Genomic DNA, 22,865 nt, shown 5'->3' with positions numbered 1-22,865 from the left:
CCTTTTTAATATCCTAAGCAACAACAAGGAGGGATCAAATGGGAGCTCACCATGATCTTCTTTAGCCAGGAGATGTTGCATTTAAGTGGCTGATGAGCAAAAAATGGATCCTGCATTTACAAAATAATAATAATAACATAGGTGCAGTATGAAAGAGGTATATGGGTAAAAGAGGTGGAAGCAAAAGATACCTTTTTAGGGCTCATGGTGGAACATCTTGAAAATGGCTCTAGGATTTGAGAAAATCTCTGTTATCAACTGAATGGAAGAGTCTCGTAGTATTTCTGTATTGCATGGCAAAATTATTTCAACAAAATGACTTTGGCAAGACATAAAGTGATCTTAAATGGCAGATAACAAGAAGAACCAACTGGACGAGTGAGTGCTGAGGCCCTTGCCTTATATATATTTCAGAACAAAAGTGATAAATTAAGCAAAAGGAAGGAAATTATTTGGTCAGGGTGGAAACAAGCATAAAGCGGATAAAAAGAGAAGAGTAACAAATATTGCAAGGGTACACCACAGCTTCTATATGATTATTTCTTTACCTAAGTCTAATTTAAGTAAGGGCTGTTTCTGTAACACTTCACCTTAGAGGGAAGGATCTTCCAGTTCCTAGTCTAGGCTTTATCCTGTTTATCTGTTCTTGTTTCAATTTATATACTGCCCCATAGCGCTTTGAGCATTCTCTGGGCAGTTTACAGCATAACTATGCAAACAACAACTTCTCTCCCCCCAACCCCGCAAGCTGAGTACTCATTTTATTAACCTTGGAAGGATAGAAGGCTGAGTCGACCTTGAGGCTAAACCTGTCACGTCGAACTTGGGTTGTGAGCAGATGCTTGACTTTAACCACTGCACCATGCAGCTCGTTCTCTACTTGTCTACTCATGTCTTTTTCCTAATTTTGAGGCACCCATTTTAGTGCAATGACTTAGGTTGTATATCTGAACCTTTCCCAGTTTTGGTGACTATGAGTTTGCAACCTATGAAGCAAGGATTCCCTTTGTCTATTGAATATATCAACTGCCTTTGCAAAACCTTCATGCTATTAATACTGGTGGGGCAAAAATGGACCACCTTAAGGAGTACTACACTGCCTCATTTATCTATTATTGATAACAGCATACTATATGTGCAGTAGATGGAAAAATATTTCAAAAAGTACATGCCTAGCTTCATAACTAATATTCCACAGAAGTTTTTTACAGGATAAAATGTGTGCATGTATTTTTTTCTAATATGGCATATCTATTAAGAAGTGTGCAGCTGTGCTCTTGTTCGAGTAACCAGTGGGTGCGCTAGAGAGAGAGAAATAGTTATTTGTTGTTTGTTGTCCTTAAGACACTTCCCCCTTAGGAAACAGTTTATTCTTTCCCCTCTTCCTTCAATGAAAGGCCAGCTATGAGAGTGCATGCAGGTTGGCCTTCAGTCTATTTGTCCACATGGAAGCCAGTTTGAGGAAGTTCTGTGCTCAAGTCTAGGTTTTATGGTGAATGGATTTTTTGAAACAACAAAGTGAGTTTTTACCATGAGCATTTTGAGTGGTTATTTCTGATTCCACTCGGGTTTGCATAACTGGCCGCAGCTAACTAAAGAGGCACCAGGGCATGTCTTGGTCGCAGTTGCATGACTGACTGTGCAACTGAGATGTGCCTGAGCATCTTGGCAGTTAGCGGTAATTAGTGCGGCAAATTACATGAACCTTGCACAAACACGAAAAGGGTTTTGGCCATTACACCTTGAAGTCCTCTTACTAGCCTGCTGCACTTTTACAGTTACTTTAAATCCTACAGGACTGGAGAAAATTAGGTGGAGAAAATAAGTTTGCTCCCCTGTCATGTTGGGGGTAGCTGCTGCTGAATGTGCTTTTTTGAGGGGGGCCTTGAGAGGAAGGTTGCCGGACCTCTGTGTGTTTGTGTGCATGCACATGCGCGCACCTGTGGGGGCCCTGTCCCATTCTGTTTAATTTTGCAGGTACCGATGGGGTTTTTTCTCCTTTGGCGAGGCAATTATGTGAGGGTTTTTTTTAAAAAAATATGCCATGCCCTCCTCCCCCCCCCCCCCCGGCTAGACAGTCGCTGATGCTCCCTCCTTTCTCCGCTTCTTCGTCCTGCTGCTGCTGGTGGTGGTAATGAAGAAGGAGCCAGAGGAAGTTGTGGCCGTCGATGAGGGCTCGCGTGCCCCTCCTCTTCCTCGGAGCCCCAGCCGGGCTAAGGAAACTCCTGGGCAGCTTCCTTGGGCTCTTGCTCCGCTTGGCGGAAAATCTGATGTGGCCCAGCCTCACCCAGACTCTGCCTCCAGTGGCCCCCAGGTAAATTGAGTTTGAGACCCTTGCTGTGGATCTTCCGTCTTGGGCGATTTGATCCTCATTTTGGAGAGGACTGTAATTTTGAGCTTGGCTTTTCCTGGCCCCTTCACTGCTAGATTTGCCATTAGAAGAGGCTGGGAAGGAGAATATGCCAGCTTGGCATCCAAGCAAGCCTCCTCCAGCACACACACCCCCACATATATGGATAGGTGGTTGTAAAGTAGTTGCCCATGATGTGTATGTATGTGTTGGTATGTATATGCATGCATGTGCTTTTAAATCATAAAGTCAAAAACATTCTGTCCAGCTTCATATTTTCCAGTTTAGACTTTTTTTAATAGATAATCCTAGGAGGTGGATATTCCAGTTCTAGGAGCTTTTGGTAGGGAGTTGGCACATTTCGGGTGTGGCAAGGGCAGGGATGCAGCTGTGTATGAGGATGCCAGAAACATTAGGTGCCAGTTCAGCTGTATAAGCAAAGCTCCTTGGCCACCGTTTTTTCAGCAGAAAAGCAGGATATGATGCAAATAGAGAAGAATGGAGCAGTGTGAAGAGAACAAACTGCATCTGGGAAAGCTACGCAGTTTAAGAATTGGGTGTGATGTGAAATTAGCTGAACGAATACGCACTTTAGTATTATGTGTTTTTTTGTCACCTTGTTGGGGTAAATAAATAATGAAATTTAAATGAGAGCTTTTTGGGGCAGGTCTAAGCAACTCCATTACAGTACTGTATTTCTTTCTGACAGCTTTTTTGAAAAATACATTTTTAGAAAAAGGATTATTTCTATTTTGCAAGTCAACATAGACTTGCGTAAATATTAAGTAAGCAAGAATGTGGTTGACACAGTCCCATTTGCTTTTTTTTTTTTTTAAGGGGGAGCTAAACTACTTGTAGACCCATGAATTTTGAACTAGGCATTGAGATTCAACACAACCTCAGCCTTACTTGACCACCTTGGCAAACTGGAATTGCACTCTGACGCTGCAGTCGCTTGCACATTTACCTGAGAGTAAGCCCTGTTTAACATAGTGGGACACAGGATTTTGCGGCATTTTGCCAACTGACATCATCTGCTCTATTTTCATCTCTCTGAACTGCTTCCTTTGGCAAGGCACTACCTGAAAGCATAGAATGGAGCCACTTTGCAGAAGGTCACCCCACCTGGAATTGTTATTTGTTTGTTTGTTTGTATTTATTTATTTAAGATAGCTTACAACAATTAAACAAGTATTCCATAAAAATATTTAATAAAATTAAAAATAAAAACACATTTATGAAATAGAGCACAACAGTCCATTAAAAAAAACACCATAGGCTACCAGTTATTAAGGAAAACCCTGCCTGAAGAGAAATGTCTGTGCCTGCTTGCAGAAGGACAGCAAAGATGGGGCCAGTCTAGCTTCTTGTGGGAGGGAGTTCCATTGTCTGGGAGTAGCAACAGAGAAGGGCCTCTCCTGTGTCCCCACCAAGTGCACCCGTGAGTGTGGTGGGACCAAGAGGAAGGCCTCCCCTGGTGATCTTATTCATGCCCATATATGCATCCTTCAGTTCTGTAACACGAAAAATATGGGATATAAATGTATAAAAATAAAATCAGTATATTCCTGTGAGAGGAGTAAAAATATTTTATTAAAAAATATTTTACCTCACTGACAAAGAGAAACATCAGTGCTGGATTACTTGGCAGTAATCCTACAATAATAGACCAGTGTGTTGTTTGTGTGCCCATGCTGTCCAGTGCACTTTTCCACTTGAAAATAAGCATTTGGAATCATATTGAAATGGTCTAAAAATGTACTAAGTGAGGATTTGTGGAATTTGCTGGCACATACTCTTCTATTCCTGATAAGGACGTTGCTGGAAAGCAGAAGGAGAGCATGGCAAAAACTCTGTAATGGTTGCAATATTAGAGAAAAATGACTTTTTTTCACAGACATTATTTTTGGGTGTTTCTCAAAGCTATTGTAATGTAATATTATCAAATGAACCATATCTTATTTTTATAAGCATCTCACAGAAGTCACACAGGCAGTAAACAGTCTGCTGACTTTCATTCTTAAATGTAAGGGCTGTTGATTCAAAGTTGGGTGCACCCAGACTGTCTTCAGCACAGCATACATGTTTGATAATTTAAATTAAAATGTTAGGTTTTGCATCATACTGTTAGAAAACAATCTGGATATATAGTTTTGGTCTGGTAATTTATAGGAGAAAATAACATATACCACTTCAAAACCATCCCACGTCTTTTTGACTTGTAAAAGAAATGTCCTTAAATTGCTTAATATTGCGTAGGCTCTATTGTTTTCTGATGGAACAAATATTTGACCTACTCTCCGTTTGAATTGTCAGGCATTTGTACACTGGAAAAGGAGGAGCCTTTTTGCATTATACACAGGAAGGTTGTCAGGATTTCCATGAAAATTATTTATTTCTAGTAGTTGAAAAGGACATCCTTTCCAAAAATTCTCCACATGCATGCTAGGCAGAATGATGAGTGTTTGTTCACCATGTAACTAACCCCTCTGGCACTGAGCTATCAAAAGCAGGATGTTCTTTCCTAGTACTTATGAGCCAAGAGAGCATTTTGAGAGACTTGGCAAAACAATAGCTTTTTAATATCAGGTTCTACAGTTTTCTTAGATTAACTCACCATTTATCTCCCAGGAATCTGTTAACTGATAGTTTTCAAGGCCCCTCTATTCCAGATGGCATAATAAGAAACATGGTACCTATTCCATCCTTTTATTGTAATTTGGGGCAGTATGTTATAATCTGGATCCATTAACCGAGATTAAACTTTTTATACCATGGAATAAGAATGGGGTTTCTGTCTCTCTCCTGTTTTACTCTCATGGCTGTAATTGTATTAAGAGGGCCAAACTATATGATATAGTTATTATCACATAATTAGAAGCAGAGTTCTTTAAGAGATAAAACATGCAATTTATTCTATCACATGATTGTCTCAGTCTGTCTTGTAAATTAGCTTGCTTTTGTTTTGTGATTTGTCATTGGGCGGTGAGCATGGGCTTCATTTGCAAGTCTTGACTGTGCTTTGAAGCAGTTATGAGGCTCAAGGGGAAATACTAAGAGATAAATATTTCACACACACACACCCAAATGAAAACTGGCGATGTCTTGCATAGAGAGATCTACTCCCTCTGGTTGCTAAAGATGTCCCTATTTGATCTACTGAGGCCCCAAGCAGAACAATCTTAAGCCCAGTTATGGACAGGGGTTTAAAAAGCCCATAATAAAGGTGTGTCCACAATTAGGAAGACAGAGAAAGGAAAGACTAGAGGCATGAATGTTAGAACGAAAGTGGCAAGCTCCCCCCAGGGGAAGGTAAGGAAGGACTTTATTTTTAGACGAAGCTGATAGATCCAATAATGATGAAAGGGAAAATTATGGTAATAGAAGTAGGAGTAAGAGTACTACTCAGAGCGTAGGGAAGCTGGAAAGGGTACAAGGGAGAAAGGCTACAACTGGGAATCATATAGCTACAAAGGGGCTCCCTGATATGGGTCACGTACAGAGGAAGATTGCCTCCTACTCAGAAGGGTATGACATAGGTAGGGTAGGGTACCCACAAGTGAAGCAACATCCCTGGATAATACCAAGTACGGAATCTGAAATGGTATTGAGCAGACAACAACTGGGCAACCAGGCTATTCAAATGGGTCTCCCAATACTGGATATAATTGGGAACAGGGATACACGTACAAGATCTGGGAGGTGGAAGACAGTCAGAAGGAAAGCATTGTATAATGAGGCTGGTACCACAGTTAGGTTTAAAGATAAAAATTCTCATGAGATATAAGGGTCCCCACAGAGCTATAGACAAGATCAGGTCGTTGGGTGGATTACTAGAAGGTCCAAACTGAAATTGACATGGGGATAAAAATACTGCTCTACTGAATAGCAGACTTGGTGTGGTTTACGAACCTCGGGTCACTGAGGATGCATGACATCCCTGCAGACTCCAGTCACCTCCCCGGGGCAAGTCTTAATTAAAATCATTTCTTGGAAAATCGTGGACTGGCCCTCTAAAATAGTAGATACTCTTTAAAGAATATATTGAGAATTTTGACACTTCACTGCTCCAAGAGACTTGGTCCCAGCAGGAACTGATATTGGAAGACTATGTGTCCTTTCGGAGAATTGTATCAAAGGGCCTGATGGTTCACTCTGTGATTAATGAGAGTTGCATACCAGTTAAATCACAGAAGCCTCTGTGCTGCAAGGTTGGAAGATCAGCAGTCGTAGGATCGAATCCATGCGATGGAGTGAGCTCCCGTCACTTGTCCCAGCTCCTGCCAACCTAGCAGTTCAAAAGCATATACCGTGGACCCTCGACTTACAGACTTATCTGGCCGCAAAATTTAGGTTCGACTTGCAGCCTGAGAATTGACCTACAGACCAGAAAAAAACAAAATGGAACAAAAATGGCCGGTTACAGGATTAATCGGTTTTCAATTCATTGTAGGTCAATGCAGACTCGACCTACAGACTTTTCGACTTGCAGCCACTGTTCCAATACAGATTAATTCCATGAGTAGAGGGTCCACTATACAAATGTGAGTAGATAAATACATACCACCATATTGGGAAGGTATCAGCATTGCGTGTCTAGTCACACTGGCCACGTGACCACAGAAATTGTCTAGGGAGCAACCACTCCCTAGAGTTGGACGTGACTGGACTAAATGTCAAGGGGAATCTTTACCTATACCGGTAAGGGTGTGGGAATCACACGTCAGAGGTATTTACTCACAGCACCCAAATATCACTGTTAAAATTCAAGAACTGCCAGTTGGGTTAATGGAGTGGCCCCCTGTTTCCATGCAGGAAATCAGCTTGTTGATTTGTCAATTGAAAAAGGGAAAGCCCCACAGCTAATTTACTACATTATAACATGAAGTGGTGGGTCCCGTTTTTGGAATGACTTTTTACATGGATTGACCGCTCAGTGGTTATTCCAAAGGATTGGGGGCTTGCTATTATAGTACCGATCTTTAAGAAAAGCTGTAAATTGGACCAGAGAAATTACCGTCCAATAAATCTAAGTACTATTAGGAAGCTTAGGCGAAGTATCTGTTAGAAAAACCTCAAGGCTGGTTACATGAAGGAAATATCCTGGCTGAGCAACAGGCTGGATTCAGAGTAGGAATGGCCACTATAGACCAGGCATTAATTTTGCAACATCTAGTGAATAAATATTCTACTCCAAAGAGGGCTCTCTGTATGTGGCTTTTATAGACTTCAAATCTGCATTTGATTTGATCCCCAGGGAGGATAAAAATATTGACAAAATACTCCTTTTGCTAATGAGGCGACTGCACAAAAATACTAGTCTTAAGGTTATTTTTTAATAAGATGTGAGCATTATCCAATGCGATAGCATCATTTAACAGGGTCAAGCAAGGTTGGTATTCTAGCCCAAACACTGTTTAATTTCTATATTAATGATATACTGAATAATTTATTGAGAGCAGATTTTCACCACCACCACCCAAGCTGAGTAGTCACCCCCTCTCAATTTTGGTGTACGTGGATGATGCGGTCTTGATGTCAACTTTGTATCTGGGTTGATGGAGAATTTTAAGAGCACTAGCCTTGCATTGCTCCAAAGAGCAACTTCGATTAATTACAATAAGACAAAGGTTATAGTTATTAGCAGAAGACCAACAAAAAAGTGTAGATGGACGTTAAATACGAACAACATAGAGCAAGTATCCTGTTACAGATATTTAGGTATGATATTTCATTCCTCAGGGTCGTGGTCCTCCCATGTGAACCATGTAACACCAAATGCACAGAAATGTAGTACTGCGCTGTTGAGGTTCTTCAACACTAAAGGTGGACAATATGTACTGTAAGTAAGCCAAGTCTTCAAAGCTAAAATTATAGCCCAAATGCTTTATGGGGCTCAATTGTTCACATATTCTAATGTACAGCCCTTTGAAATAGAGTTTTGGAGAGGGATCTTCGTGGTGCCTCTATGTGTTTTGAATGCTACACTTAGATCGGAGGCAGGGTTAGTTTCCATCAAAGCATGTGCTTTGGCCCACATGTTTAATTACTTGTTGAAATTTATATTTGGTCCGACAAGTTTGACACCCTTGATGTTAGCAGGCATCTTCCAGTCAACTTGGAAGAGGAATCTATCTGCAGTATTACTGAGGATGGGCTTCTCCCCAGGTGTCCTCTTAGCGATGGGCCATACTAATGCCAAGGCAGCCATCAAAAAGAGGATCTGGGATGTCGAGCTTCAAGAACATGTAGCGGTGCTGGACAGACCTAGTGTATTCAGGAATAGTACATTTAGAATGCCTGATTATCTAATTAAAATAACAATATACAAATTTAGAAAAGCTTTTATGTCAGCTAGGTTTAATGTACTTCCGTCTAGACTACTAGAAGGTAGATATCAGAGTTTGCCAGTTGCTAATTGAGTGTGCCCTTGTAATAAGGTGGAGATTGAAAGTGCTGATCATGTCCTCTCAAAGTGCTCCTTCTATCGAGATATTCAGAAAGATCTCCTCCAGCCTATACTGCAACAATTTCAAGGGAGATCTAGAGAATTATGTGTTGCACTCTTACTCTCGGTCAAGAAATCTGATCTAACTAAACCAGTGGTGAAGTTTTGTGTGGCAGCAATGAAGTGTCATTGTTCTCTCCTTGCATCGATTAAAGCGATGACGAATGTTTAGTAATGCTGTGTACTGGCTACCATCTTCTCAGTCTTGTGCAACTATGGAGATTCTATAAAATTTAGTCATATTGTAATAGACTATATATTTTAATTGTATTTTTGTGTTATACTGATATATGTAATAATAATATTTAAATATATTTGCTGGTCAGTGACCGTAATAAAGATCAGAATCAGAATCTGCATAGAGATAAAGTATTGTGAAAAGACTGAAATATTTTAAAAAGTGTTAAAAGCTTCACTTGTTAGATTTCTCCATGAAAAGCTATTGGTAAGAGACAAGGGGATGCGGTCGGGGGAGTATGGTGATAGGAATCCTGGATATGAAAACAGAGGACTTCATTCCCATGGTTGTGCAAATACAGTCTAAAAAAGAGCAAGAAAAGCTAGGAGGATGCAACAATACTGACATAGTCTTTACTAACATGAAACATGTCTGCCATGTACACAAAAGCAAGAGATTCCCCCAAACTTACTTTACTGGATCAGATGAAGGCTGAATCTTGTTCCATTACAGGTTTCTATAGTTCTCAAATGATATGTATATGATATGCATATAAATGATATGAAAACTGTCTTGGGGACAGTTTTCAGTTACATGCAAATTAGAGCCAATTATAGAAGTTACATGCTTCTCTAATTTGTTCCTGCAGCGCAGGAGGAAGGAGAGGCGGGGAGGCTCCAGATCATTCATCATTGTTCTTGTTTCCTGGTGATTCCCTTGGCGGGGTATAAACGCAGCTGCAAAAGATGAAGTATAAAACCCTTGGTTTTCTGACCCCAGTTGTTTTATCTGACGAAAGGTCTTGGGTCTTCTCTGGTAGGCCCGGTCTAACCCCCCCCCCCCCCGAAAAAGCCGCCTCCGCTTCCAGATGACTCCCTGGCCTTCCCTGCCACCTATTTCAGTCCCCAAACTGTTAGAATACTTTACCTGGTAATGGTGTTATGCCTCTGACTCTTTTCCCTCTTTGGAGTTGTCATCAGTTGCCAGCCCTGCTGGTGATTTCAGTGGAGAGACACAAATGCAGCATAAGCAGCAAGTTAGAATGTACTTCCCTGCCCTGGATCTCTTGCTCGAGGAAATGTCTTCTGGGGTCTTTTCCTCTCTCTCTTTTTGGTTATGCTGACAGTGAGCCTCTGCTGCTTTTCAGATTCTTGTCTCTTGAGGACAACATGGCTGTACCTCAGAGAGGGGCAAAAAGTCTCTGCTGGACCAGATATTTATAAAGGTGATGGACTGCATCACAAAGTGGGATGACAAAGTTTGGTCAAGGTATTGTTAACCCGGCAGGCCAAACATGGGAGGCCTGCCTTGTTTTCCTTACTGGTAGCAAACTGGAAACAAGGACACAAGTATACAGAAAGCACTTGTCTTTGCTTTGGAACCATCGTTTTTAAAATTCTTTGGACTATTGGGTCCAAAGCCTGGAAGGCAGCCCATCTAAGAGAAGGAAAACTCCAATTTCAAACCCCCCACTGCCTTGTGGGTATATCCACTTATGGAAAAGGCTTCAGGAGTTAACCTCGAGGCAAAATTCGGAGCCGGAGTCCCGGAGGCAGTTCGTGTCATTCTGTCAACTGTGACGTCGCTGAAACCAGTTGTATTGGCTCTTGCCTTTCCATTGGACTATTTCAGTGATGTGTAGATGAGGGATTTGCTGCTTGGGTAACCGCCTATCCTCCATATTATTTTATCCAGGCTTCATGCCCTGGAGAGGACACTCCAACTTCGCGTACAGCGTCAAAACGCGTTCAAAGTCCTCCATACAGAGCATGTTACCATAGTCTCCTGAGACTGAAGAATGCCTATGAAGAGTTTGCATAGGAACCTGAAAATTTTACAGGTGCAAAGGAAGAAATGCCCCATAAAAACAACAGACTCATTTAAAACATTTGCTATAAGCTCAACATTGCAAAAGAAAAAAAAAAGAAAATTAAAAATTAAGAATACGAAACGTTGTGGAGAAAAACACCTCACAGTCTTCACCAAACATTTATGAATTGTATTGCTATATTTCCACTGCTGTTATTTCCCTGATGTCACCTAATAAGACTTAACTAATAACAAATTAATTCCCCACCACTTCTCCCTGATGCTCCCTCTTAGTTCTAGTCATGGTTCTCAGATAATCTGCTAGGTGTATGTCTTGAATTTAAATTATTAAGAATGTTACACAGTGGCATATTCATCGAACTACTGTACATGCTGTGTTGGGTGTTTCCTGCTCCTGCACCTTAAAGAAACTACAGCCCTATGGAAGTATACTTGGAAGTAAATCTCACTGAGCTCTGTAAGTTCATATATCATGTTGAACTTGTATTCCTACAGAATGTAAATTGCCCTGCCACTATCCATTATACCCATAGCAAACAATACAGGAAGCCAGCATTGTATGAGTTCCTCTTCCCAGCAAACCCTGAAAAATCACATTCTACTATATGAACAAACCTCTTTAATTTTAAAAAGTCTATTTTACCATATATCATTAACTGAACAATTTCAAAAACTCATATCATAACTATATTAAGAAATAACATAGGTGTACATATGGCAAATATGTCAGAATGGATATAAATTATTAGTATAAATGTAGACTATAAGTGTGAATGAATTTTCTTTGCTGTACGCTGTATACCTCCTGTGATCTCTTATGTCTAATAACCTTCTTTGGTGATTTTCTTTCTTTGCTGGAGTGCCCTAATCTTTTAAAACTTTAATCCTGTCATATAAGCTTTCTCGTGATACTAGGGATCACTTGAAGAATAACAAGATAATCACTTTTTATAGCACAAGCTTTCAAGAGACAGCAAGTGTCAGTGAGACAGTTACCTACCTATATGTCAGGTTTCACTCTTCCTCATTCCCATGTTGAGTCTGTGCAGCCATGGTTTAATTTTGGGTTTTGAGAACCAGATGTTCTGCACGTGCTACTGTTTGAATACATATTGACCTACTTTGCACATAATCTAAACCATAATTAAGTATTATGTGTCTAAACCATGGGCTTATGTGCTTTCTGTTTCCTTCATCTGTTATGGCCACAGGAAAGAGATTGGAAACACCTCCAGTTTCAGTGAACAGGGGCCTTTTGCAATCATTCAGCTAAGGACTATGGGCCAGGATCCTTGTTGAATTTTGCAAAATAAATCAGGTAAATCATAGCAGCAAATTGCAGCTAATTAATGACATGCCTGGTTACAGTCTGACAAGTAGGCACACAACCAGCACCTTGTTAATTAGTGGCAATTTGCCTTTAAATGATTTCACTTACTCTGGAGTAAAGTCCTATGGATTCTCCGACCATAATTGGTATTTCAACAAATCATAGTATACAATCCATCTCTTACTTGATCTTCCTTTTTACCTGTTGCTTTCCCCTTTTCCTAGAATTATAATCTTTCCTACCAAGTCTTGCCTTCTCATGATGGGCTCAAAGTACAATTGTCCTAGTTTTGTCATTTCTGCCTCCAAAGAGAATTCAGGCTTGATTTGATCCAGGACCATCTAGCTATGGAGGAAAGTCACCTATTCATGGAAATAGATCTCATGGTTTAGACCATAGAAAATCGACTGCCTTTGCAAGAGGTTTCAAATGTCCTATTTTGTTTTAAAGAGTCTTCTCAATGTTTTACATGTCTCTCTTTCCTCAGGAAAATCTGACTTTGATCTTTAACAGGCCCCAGGCAAATCAGAGGCATTTTCCTGTTTTATAACTGGCAGCACCATGAAAGTAAACTGGTCTATTCACTCACTGGGCAAACACCCCTCAAAGGCTGGAGCTCAGAGCAACTCTCCTGCTCTTTTATTTTCCATCACACACACACATTGGAAAATTTATTAGATATGCAAAGTGTGATGTGGTGATGATGCCTTATTATTACTCATGCAGTTAATCACCTGGCATGCAAGGGCAGGGTGGGAAAGCATTTATAAATATTAACCAAGCTTTTTGTGTTTATCAGGGCAGGGTGTTACAGATCTGATACATCAAATCTCATGCTGCAAGAAGGGTAACCACACCTTTTACCTCAGAGGCAAGTGCTGATAAAGCATTAGGCACCATCATCTGTTCTCATCAAAATGGCAAGTCTTTTAAGGAAAAAACCTCCGGGCATGTTTCATTAGGTTTTCAATATAATTAGGTATCCTGAATACATAGGAATCAAGCTTTGGTTCTGTCAGCTGTTTCAGGTTCTGTGCCATTTCTGTTGTTGCTGTTATGAATTATCCAGTGATTGTTAAACATTTAAATCCCTTTGATTTCAATGTGAGGCATTAAAATAACTCTTCATGAGAACTACTGCTTAACTGCCGTAGGATCATGACCATATCCAACCTTCATGGATGGTAAATATGCATCTGCTGCAAAGCAAAAGATATTCTGTAGTAATTCAGGCAAAAAATGAAATTCAGCAACTAGTTGTTCATGCAAAGGGGGGCCTGCAGTGGCGAGCTGCAAGAGTGTAAAGCGCTTCTATTCAGAGTCATGCCCTCTTCCAGAATGGTCCATTCACCGTTGCCTCCAGTTTGGTGTTCCTCATCACCAAGCAGTCCTTAGCATTCTGTGGCCACGGAGCCTGTTGTTCATCCCCAACCAACTTGTTTTGTAGAGGTGGCTATGATGTCTCATTCGTTTCATTTAGTTGTGTCCGACTCTTCGTGACCCCATGGACCAGAGCACGCCAGGCCCTCCTATCTTCCACTGCCTCCCGGAGTTCTGTCAATTTCATGTTGGTTGCTTCGCAGACGCTGTCCAGCCATCTCATCCTCAGTCGTCCCCTTCTCTTGCCCTCACACTTTCCTAACATCAGGGGCTTTTCCAAGGAGTCTTCTCATCAGATGGCCAAAGTACTGGAGCCTCGCCTTCACGATCTGTCCTTCCAGTGAGCACTCAGGGTTGATTTCCTTTAGAATGAATAGGTTTGTTCTCCTTGCAGTCCAGGGGATTCCTGAGAGTCTCCTCCAGCACCACAATTCCAAAGCATCAGCTTTCTTTATGGTCCAGCTCTCACTTCCATACATCACTACAGGAAAAAACATGTCTCATTATGTTGTTAATATTGTGGTGCTGAGTGTATTGTTTGAAATGTATTGATTTGGTAGGTATGTGATCAGGAGATGTGAGTGAGGAGAATGGAATGTGGATGAGAAAGGTTCTGATTGGCTGAGAAAGAAATTAATTAAGGAGATGGAATGTGTGGGCAAGGCAATGGAGAGGCCAGTCTTAGGTTCGTTCTGTACTAGATCACTCTGAGGGTTGAAAGGTTGGTGTAAAATGAGGTTTTTAAAGAGAGTTGAGTCTGAGAGAGGGAGAGGTGATAGAGAGAGCGAAGTGTGGTGCTGAATGAATGTAAAGCCTAGGATTAAATAACACCTTTTTGACACTATTATTTTAATAAAACTTTACTAATTTTATTCAAACTTAGTGATGTTGTTATCATGTAGCAGTGGCTACGTGGAGGGAGTTATAAAGGCCTGAGTGAATGGACAAATATACAGTATAGTACAAATATATTGGTATATAAGAGGAAGGTGTAACAGTGTCCCTAACAATTTCATCCCATTTTCTTCTTGCTATTAAATCTCTTCTCTGCCCACTTCCATGTCAGTGACTTCTCTAGTTAGCTTTTCAAGACCAAAGCTCAGTTATTGGCTCCCTGCCATTCTATATTTGAGTCTCAAAACATGCACACAGTTCTATTTTAAAACGCAGAGCCAAGGAAAGGAAACTGTGGCACTTCCTGAAGATTTCTTGAACCAGATGAAAGCACTGACCTGACCTGCAGGATAACTTCTGGCTTATTTTTAACAGTCTCTGTGAGATCAGGGTTTGGAAAACAATGATCTTTTTTGTTAGTGCTAAATAGGATGTATAGAAATCTAACTTGTTGTATTCTAATTGCAATATTATATAAGAGAATAAACTGTGGTGTTCATAGTCTTCCTTCTTTTCCATTTCTCTGCAATACAACAAAGACCCAGTTCTCTTGACTGGTCTTTACATGGGAAGTATTTGGGCAGCGGGCTGAACCACCCTGTTTGAAGTGACACCATGACTGAAATGCGGTTGCTTAACACAGTATGTCACAACTAGAACAGACCCATATGAATCAAACGAACTTAAGGAGGAGTTGACTTACCAAATCCTTGCCGATTCAGTGGGCCTACTCTAGTGCAATTTACCATGCTAAGTAACAGAATTTTAGCCCTTGAGGTGAAAATAGATGAAAGTATTGGCATTTAAATGGTGCAACGAGACCATTTAATGTGCTGACACTGGCAAGTGTTGAGGTGGATCTGTGCACCACTTCAGGCTATCTTGGGTTATTGGGCTGGCTTCAGGGAGCCAGTGCTGGGTAATGGCAGCAGATGCTCCCAGGTCACGCCTCAGCCAGTGGCTGTTTTCCTTTATTGGAGAAGCTCCTCTTTAACACCTGACATGTCCTGCACCCCTTAATTTAGCCTTGATACCTCCAATGGTTCGTACTGAAATAAAGATAAGCTGCCAGACTAGTTGACATTTGTATGTGGAAAAGCAAGGGGGCTGGGGTTGGACTTTTTTTCCTTTTACCTCAGATAGCAAGTGTTATAGACTGACCATGGTGACCAGCACCAAGCAACATGGGGGAAGCTGTACTCTTCATAACGATGTGCTTCTCTTATTGTTTATTGGGTTTCTTGTTACCTTGTCTTATTCCCATTTCTCTCCACTATTACTATCAAACTGTCCTTAGGACCCTAATCTGTTCACCATCATTTTCTCCATACCGTCTCTTCAATTGGTAGTTTAGCAAGCTGAATACAGACCCAAGAATCATGTCACCTATAAATCTTATTTTGCTGCATATCAAGGATTGCAGAAGCAGATTTCTCTTGACAGCTTGTTCTGTACTGTCAAGTTGACTCCAACCTACAGTGACCATATGAATGAGTGATCTCCAGAATTTCCTGCCCTCTACAGCCATGCTCAGCTCTTGTAAACCCAAGCCTGTGACTTCTTTTAAGGGTAAATCCATGTCATATTTTGTAGTCCTCTTTTCCTACTGCCTTTGACCTTTCCCAGCATTAAGGTATTTTCCAGAGAATCCTGTCTTCTCATGATGTGCCGAAATTAGAGCAGTCTCAGTTTCATCTTTTCTGCCTCCAGAGATAGATCAGGCTTAATTTGATCTAGGACCCACTCATTCATATTTCTGGCAATCCAAGTTATTTGCAAAGTCCTCCTTCAGCACAACATTCAAACAAATAATTTTTTTCCTGTCAGCTTTCTTTACTGTCCAGCTTTCACACCCATACATGGTAATCAGAAATACAAGAGTGTGGATGATCTTGATCCCCAGTGACACATCCCTACACTTGATTATCTTTTCTAGTTCCTTCATTGCTGCCCTTCCTAGTCTCAGGCTTCTGATTTCTTGGCTGCAGTCTAGAAAGGTATCATCCATAAGTGGTGCACTAAATTCCACTTGGAGGGCCCCATGTTTTGCTAGCCACTTTAAAATAGTGAGATTTTAGAAAAAAAAAAACCCCACACACAAAGTGATAGTAATGCAGTAGTTCTTTTGCTTTCCACAGTGGTTGATGTACTCCAAGAATATGTAACTATAAAGTATTTGCCAATGGTACTTTGCAACTCACTACTAATTTTGCTGTTACTAGATGACAATTATGTATGTTTGAAATGAACTAGGCTCTAAACAGCAGGCACTTATGAAAGAAATCGGTGACTTTCTTGAACATCAAATAGATTTAAATCATGATTTAAATTATTTATTTTATTTATTTATTTTAAAAAATATTTAAAAATATTTATTAATCAAAAATAATGTTTTTATTTAATTTGTGATTTAAATATGTTTGATTTAAATCAGTTCCACCCTGGTTATGAAAACAAACAAAAATGTATAGCCTGTATAGCACTATGCATGTTTGTAATACCATAGAATGTTGTAAACAAGTAGTTCACAGGAAATTGGAAGATGGGATATATATGTAATGGCTTAATACATCAGCAGAGCCTAGAGAGATTAAAAAAATAAAAGGAAGCTAGAAGAAAATTCGAGTATATGCGATATATATTGCTTGATGTTTAAGATATTTTGGGCAGGAGGTTAGCATTGGTAGGGAGCTTATTACATATGTTTTTCATACAAAAGTTCAGATTCCTATCCCTAGCATTTCCAGTTGAAGGCAGATACCCATTTATGGAAAAGAGATGGGAGAGTAACTACCTGTCTAGAGGAGAATTTAAGTAGCCTGACCTAGAGAATAAAGTAGCTTCTTATGCACAGATTGTTCTCATTGCTAATGAGCCGGATCAATTTATGTGAAAGATATGTGATGAATTCTAATATGGTACTTTAATAGTATAATAAGCTGGAAAAGTGCCAACTACCATTGGTACTGGACATTGGTGTGTGACGGCACTTGCAAGTAAAGGAATGTCTTGGTTTACTACCATACCACCCTCTTGCTGCCATGGAAACAAACTGACAGGCTGAGGGCAGGAGGGAGTAGTATTCTCATTGGAAAGCCTTTCTCTCACTATCATTTTGGGATGTGCGCAGGTTGTCTAATGACAGCTATAGTGCCTCCAGACATGGGGGTTATTTTACAGTTACTTTGCCTCATTCATACAGTTTTATAGGGGACCCAGACAAGGTCATCTTCCCCTTGTAATTCTCTCATGTTTTCTTCCTTTTTTTTTCTTTTCACAGGAAAGATACTTAAAAGATTCAGAACCGCTACACAATGACTTTTGATTTCTAGCGCTAGGAGGTGCTTCCAGATGCTTCATATCTAAATTGGAGATCAATCTGTTGAGGGGAAAAAAATTAAAATACAGCCATAGGCATCTGAAAAATAAATTAGGTCAACTTATGTCCTTTTTTAAAAATTTCGTAGGAGTGAATTTTATTAGATTACAAACTAGAAGTGTATCCAGTCTCTTGGCACCTTTGGGAGCAGGACTGATGTATTGCAGATCAGCAGGCGGCCAGAGTGAGAATTACTACTGCTTCCTCCTAGTTATTGTGGTTAGTAAGATATATAAGGGTGACCCAGCAATGTGTGTGGGTTTCAGTGCATGCTTGTATCTGCCATGGTTTTTTTTTTCTCATTTATTTCCATGCTGTTACTATATACAGTGAGCAAATTCTGGAAGAATCCCTAACAAAATAGCATCCTCTAGTAATATTAGCTAGTGACTTTTCTGGGATCCAGGCCCTCGTGGTTTCATGACTGCATGTCTTGGGAAGCATTTAGGGGACAGAGAATTCTTAATTAGCATTCTGAGGCATGCCAGTATCAATAAACTATATGAGGATTATATGTTACTTCTTGTTCACTATGTATTCCATGCTTTCCCCAACGATCTCAAAGCAGTATTCATGGCTCTCCTCCTTCCCACTTTGGTGTCACAGCAACTCTATAAACTGGGTTGGGCTGAGAGTCTGTGGTCAGCTCTAAGTCACTCAGTAAGCTTCATGATCAGTCAAAGACTATACAGCTCGGTGTTTCTTCTGCCCCTTCCAGAAGAACCCTGTGCAGGGAAGATGCAGTAATCCTGTACATCTTGGTGTTCCTTCCAGGGAGATCTCCCACTAGATTTCTCAAAGGAGAGAAAGAGTGTTTTAAAAAATCCTCCTGTGAGGAGAAAAGGGTTTTTTTAGTTGTTTCTCTGTGAAGTTTGGAGATTCAAATTCATACTCCCATGTGCTGGTCTACTACACTACACTGCCTAATTGTCTCTAGCAGTACTGGGGGGTGGGGAATGACTGTAATTCAGATATTAATAGTCTCCCTCTAGCTTTACCGCTGAGGAATCAGTTTCCTTTTGCTTTCTACTAATCCATTCCCTTGAGAATATAGCCCTGGAATATACAGGCCATTAAACAATGCCTCCTTAGGAAAAGTTAATTGCTACCTACATCTGGAAGTTCAGAGTTGTCTTTAGAATTCATTTATTTCCATGTGTCAAGAATGTGCTTCATTTCCTTCTATGTGCAGATATAAACTAAGATGACTTTGTGTCTCTGCTTCTTTCTCACAGGCAAGATTTTGCCATGCCAGCAGGAATCTTCAGAGTATGCCTGGTGGTTATCACAGCTATTGTCAACCATCCACTTCTCTTCCCAAAGGAAAATGCCACTGTCATTGAAAACACAGAAGAAGTAATCCAGAAGATGAAGGAACGTGAGGAGAACCTGAGGATAGAGCAGCTTAAACTGGAGCAGGAGATTGCAGCTCAAGAAGCTTTGACAAAGTCATCAGAAAAGGCTAGAGGGCCAGAAGAGCAACACAGCCATGATTCCCTTTATTGGAATTTTTGGAGTGCTTTATCCATGGTGGTTTTACTTTTGATTGAATTCTGGCGGCAAGACTACCAGGAGGGGAACTGGCAGGATTATGCCAATGAAGATGATGACATTAGTATTCTGGGAAGAGCATTCAAGGGAATCGTTTTGCCAGACAAGGCTGCATTGGCCAATTTCTATGAGAGGTGCCTCCAGACTGTGACGAGTGATATCGCCAGGAATCGAGAACTTGTGGAAGGCTTTGCAGATGACCTGTTGGAAGCACTGAGGAGTGTGTGTAATCGGGATGCAGACATGGAAGTGGAGGAATCAATAGGAATTGGAAGCATGTATGAAAATTGGAGAGCTCACAAGCCCTTATCATGTGACTTCATTGTCCCCTTTACTCCTCCAGAACCGTACTCTTTCCAGTTTGAGACATGGTGTTCGGGAGAATCTGTTCCACCAGACAAACAAGGTTCTGGTGTGATCAAGATTGGTCGGGCAGATGAGAACTCCACAGGCTGTATCTGTGACAAGACTAAGCTCGGGGAAGACTTGCTGTGCCTCCTTCACAGCAGAATGAACCAGCCTGGACACAATAACCATATGGAGGCTCTCCTTTGCTACAAAGATACTAGATACCTTGATTCTGAGCAGGTTATGGCATGGTTCCAGGTCGCACTTACCAAGGCATGGAATAAAATTTCACACAAGTATGAATTCAACCTCACTTTCAGCAACCTTGCAGTTCCTGGTGCCCTCAAAATTAAGTTTAGGTCAGGAAAGACCATTGTCTTCAACCTCACGCCTGTGGTACAATATGCTGATTCGGATGTGTATTTCATCTCCTGTTTTCCAAGAAGTAGCCCGACAGATGGCTACCCTTGCAGTATTCACTGGTTTCTCACCTTTGCAGTGTGTGAAAAGAGATACATTCAGTTTGTCTCCAAAATGCTGCCTGCCAACTCCTGCCATCTCAGCTGCCTACAGATTCTATCCTTCCTTCATGAGAAGCAATGCAGTCTAACAGGACCCGGTAGCCTTACAAATTATCACCTGAAAACAGTGATGCTGCATTTGCTACAGACCCATCCCAGTTCAGACTGGGCTTCTAAATTCCTAGGGGCCAGACTGCAAGACATGCTCAAATTTTTGGAGAAAAGCTTGCAGGAAAAGAGGCTTTATCACTTTTTCATTGGCAACAGGAACTTGCCAGAGGAACTGGGTATCCCTGTAGAGTTCCAAAGAGCAGAGCCTCTGAACCTTTTCCGTCCCTTTGTCTTGCAACGCAGTGCTTACAGAAAAACTATGGATATGTTTCATGAGATGCTAAAGAACACAGCAGCTTTAATAAATGAATATACCATGCATGTTCCCAATGGACGGACTATCCCACTGAATAAAGAACCTCTGCAGCCATATCTGACAACTACAGCATGAACAGATTTCCTTGCAGGAGTGAAACTTGCTATATGCTCAGGGGTTTGCAAATGACTCTGAAGATTGGTAGAGGAGAGATACTTTTATCACTTTTTTCCAATAATGTTGGCTGATATGTATTCAGTTTTTAATGTTTCTTATCGCTGAAGTCCTGTTGTGCTGCTATTTAAAAGGTATATCTTTTGAAGGCAAATTGACTCAAATTAAGAATTATTTGTAGACATTACCTGTTATATACTGAGTTGTACAACTTGGCATCTATGGCGTGCAATAATGTCTGTGGAGATTTTTTGAGATAGTTCAACTCCAAAGGTTGCAGCTCTTGTGTGGCAACACAACAGGATTGTAGTCACTGTGTATAACTTTGTTGTGAATAGTATAAGCAACAAAAAAGGAATCTAATTTATTTGTATTGATACATTACAGTTCTTGGTATTTGGTATAATCTGTGTCCATTGTTTTGATTTAAGTTCTAAATTAGAAGGGCCATCAGCCCGTATGAAAGAAATGTAGTTTGAAGTTCAACAAAAAGAGATGTTCAGCCATGTACTTTGCAAGTTGATCCGAATTCTGCTGGGAGAAGGAATTCTTTCATCTTATCCTAAGATAATGTAGAAAAAGAAAAAAGAAAGGTTGCAAAAATGCTGGTTCAATAGAACCTCCTCAACTTGTCTAGCAGTATAATCCTCAATGTGTCTTCTTTGAAGTCCCATTATACCTTTGAGTAAGCAGGTACAGGACTGCACCTTAAATATCCCCTACACATTTACATGGGAAAAGCCTCATAAAATGTTCTTACTTAATGATCTCATATTTATGTCTCCACTGAATACTATAACGTCTATGAATCCATGGGAATTATTCCCCAAACTGTCCAGTGATGGGAGGCATTATGGCAGGCTTTTAGACATGCCTTTTTGCCATCTCATCCAATGTTAACTCTTTTTCAGACGCACTTGCCACCAAAATTATTTTTTCAGACTTCTGTCTTCTAGTGTTAACCTACTATGCTTCTTTTTTTCCAAAACTGGGAAGCAATTTTTTTAAAAAAATGAATCTTTCAGCAAACCTTACTGGCAAAATATTTTCTAGAATTGTTTATACTATAAAAACAGATCCAAACCATTCATTACCCTGGTGCCAGGCAGCTGACTTTGGGAGGTCGTGCACACATTGTGGTTTCTTTTCACAAATCACTGTCATAGGCAGACACCAACAGTAGACTGCTGCTGCTCAACAAAGCTGAAGAGGACAGTGTTTCTGATTTCCTGAAATTCAGAAAAAGCAGATTTAAAAGAAGCACTTCCTTGGTTGGCCAAGAAACTCTGTATATTTGGGGAAATAAAAAGGCTGGAGAGATAAAATAGCCTTGGATTACTTATTTGTTTAAAGAATGGCTTTTAATTAAGGCAAAGCTGCTGTGGTTTCAAAAAGAATTTTTTCTTCAGATTCTGTTCTCTAGCCAGGATTATTTCTAGGAAAGGGCTTTTGAAAACTACAATATCATTTGGGAATTAAGACCTGCTTCCTTTCTTGGACTCTTCTGCTATCTGAACTGTGTCACTACTGTGTCACTATAGATCCAGCAAGACTTCAGGCTTGCTGGATCTATTTTGTTTCTATACCAGACCATAAAGATCCACTTGCTGGAGACTGGTACAATAGACATAAGGTGTTTGTTGTTTTTCCCCAAAGGCCGTGGAGTTTGTTTTCAATGTCAGTAATGACTAGAACTCAGGCTCCTTTGGTACCAGCAGTAGGCAATGTCAACATGCTTGAGTATCAACTTCTTGCCTCCAAGCCCCACTGCATTTCTCTAGAGACCAGAAATGGTCAGAAATAGCCACTAAAGACCAACCATATGGGAAGGGTTTTAGGGTTTTCTTGGAGAATGGTGATTTCATAGTGAAAAAAAACCCTGCAGCTCCAGCAACAGAAACATGTCCTTTTGGGTCTCAAAAATCATTTTCATTCTTTAAGTGGGAGGCTCTGGGATGGCTTTGGGGGGCTCAAAAGACCTCAAGAGGACAGCAGTTTGCCCATCCTGTTCTGTCTAATACTCCACTCCTGATTACCCTAAACTTTCTTTATTTC

At 40.5% G+C, this 22,865-nt stretch overlaps 1 protein-coding gene across 4 annotated transcripts in view; it reads left to right on the top strand.

The window, feature by feature from the left end:
• ITPRIP (inositol 1,4,5-trisphosphate receptor interacting protein) overlaps window positions 1-21,216 on the top strand; it is a 29,062-nt gene extending 7,846 nt beyond the window's left edge. The window contains exons 2-3 of one of the 4 annotated variants that reach the window (XR_013543141.1): window positions 8,093-10,765; window positions 10,858-17,873. Coding sequence is in view for 2 of the 4 variants with exons in the window: in XM_078389492.1 (XP_078245618.1) it covers window positions 2,271-2,314; window positions 19,085-20,771 (1,731 nt within the window). In the remaining 2 variants the exon portion in view is untranslated. Of the gene's footprint in view, window positions 1-2,240; window positions 2,315-8,092; window positions 17,874-19,084 lie in introns of those variants that run through there. The other 3 variants (XM_078389492.1, XR_013543140.1, XM_020788974.3) reach the window with 3 other exon arrangements.
• Window positions 21,217-22,865: the final 1,649 nt, after the last annotated feature.

The sequence above is a fragment of the Pogona vitticeps genome, chromosome 3, assembly GCF_051106095.1.
Source record: "Pogona vitticeps strain Pit_001003342236 chromosome 3, PviZW2.1, whole genome shotgun sequence".
Classification (NCBI taxonomy): Eukaryota; Metazoa; Chordata; class Lepidosauria; order Squamata; family Agamidae; genus Pogona; species Pogona vitticeps.
Note: the sequence above shows the minus strand (reverse complement) of the source record. Positions and strands in the feature narration are given on the sequence as shown.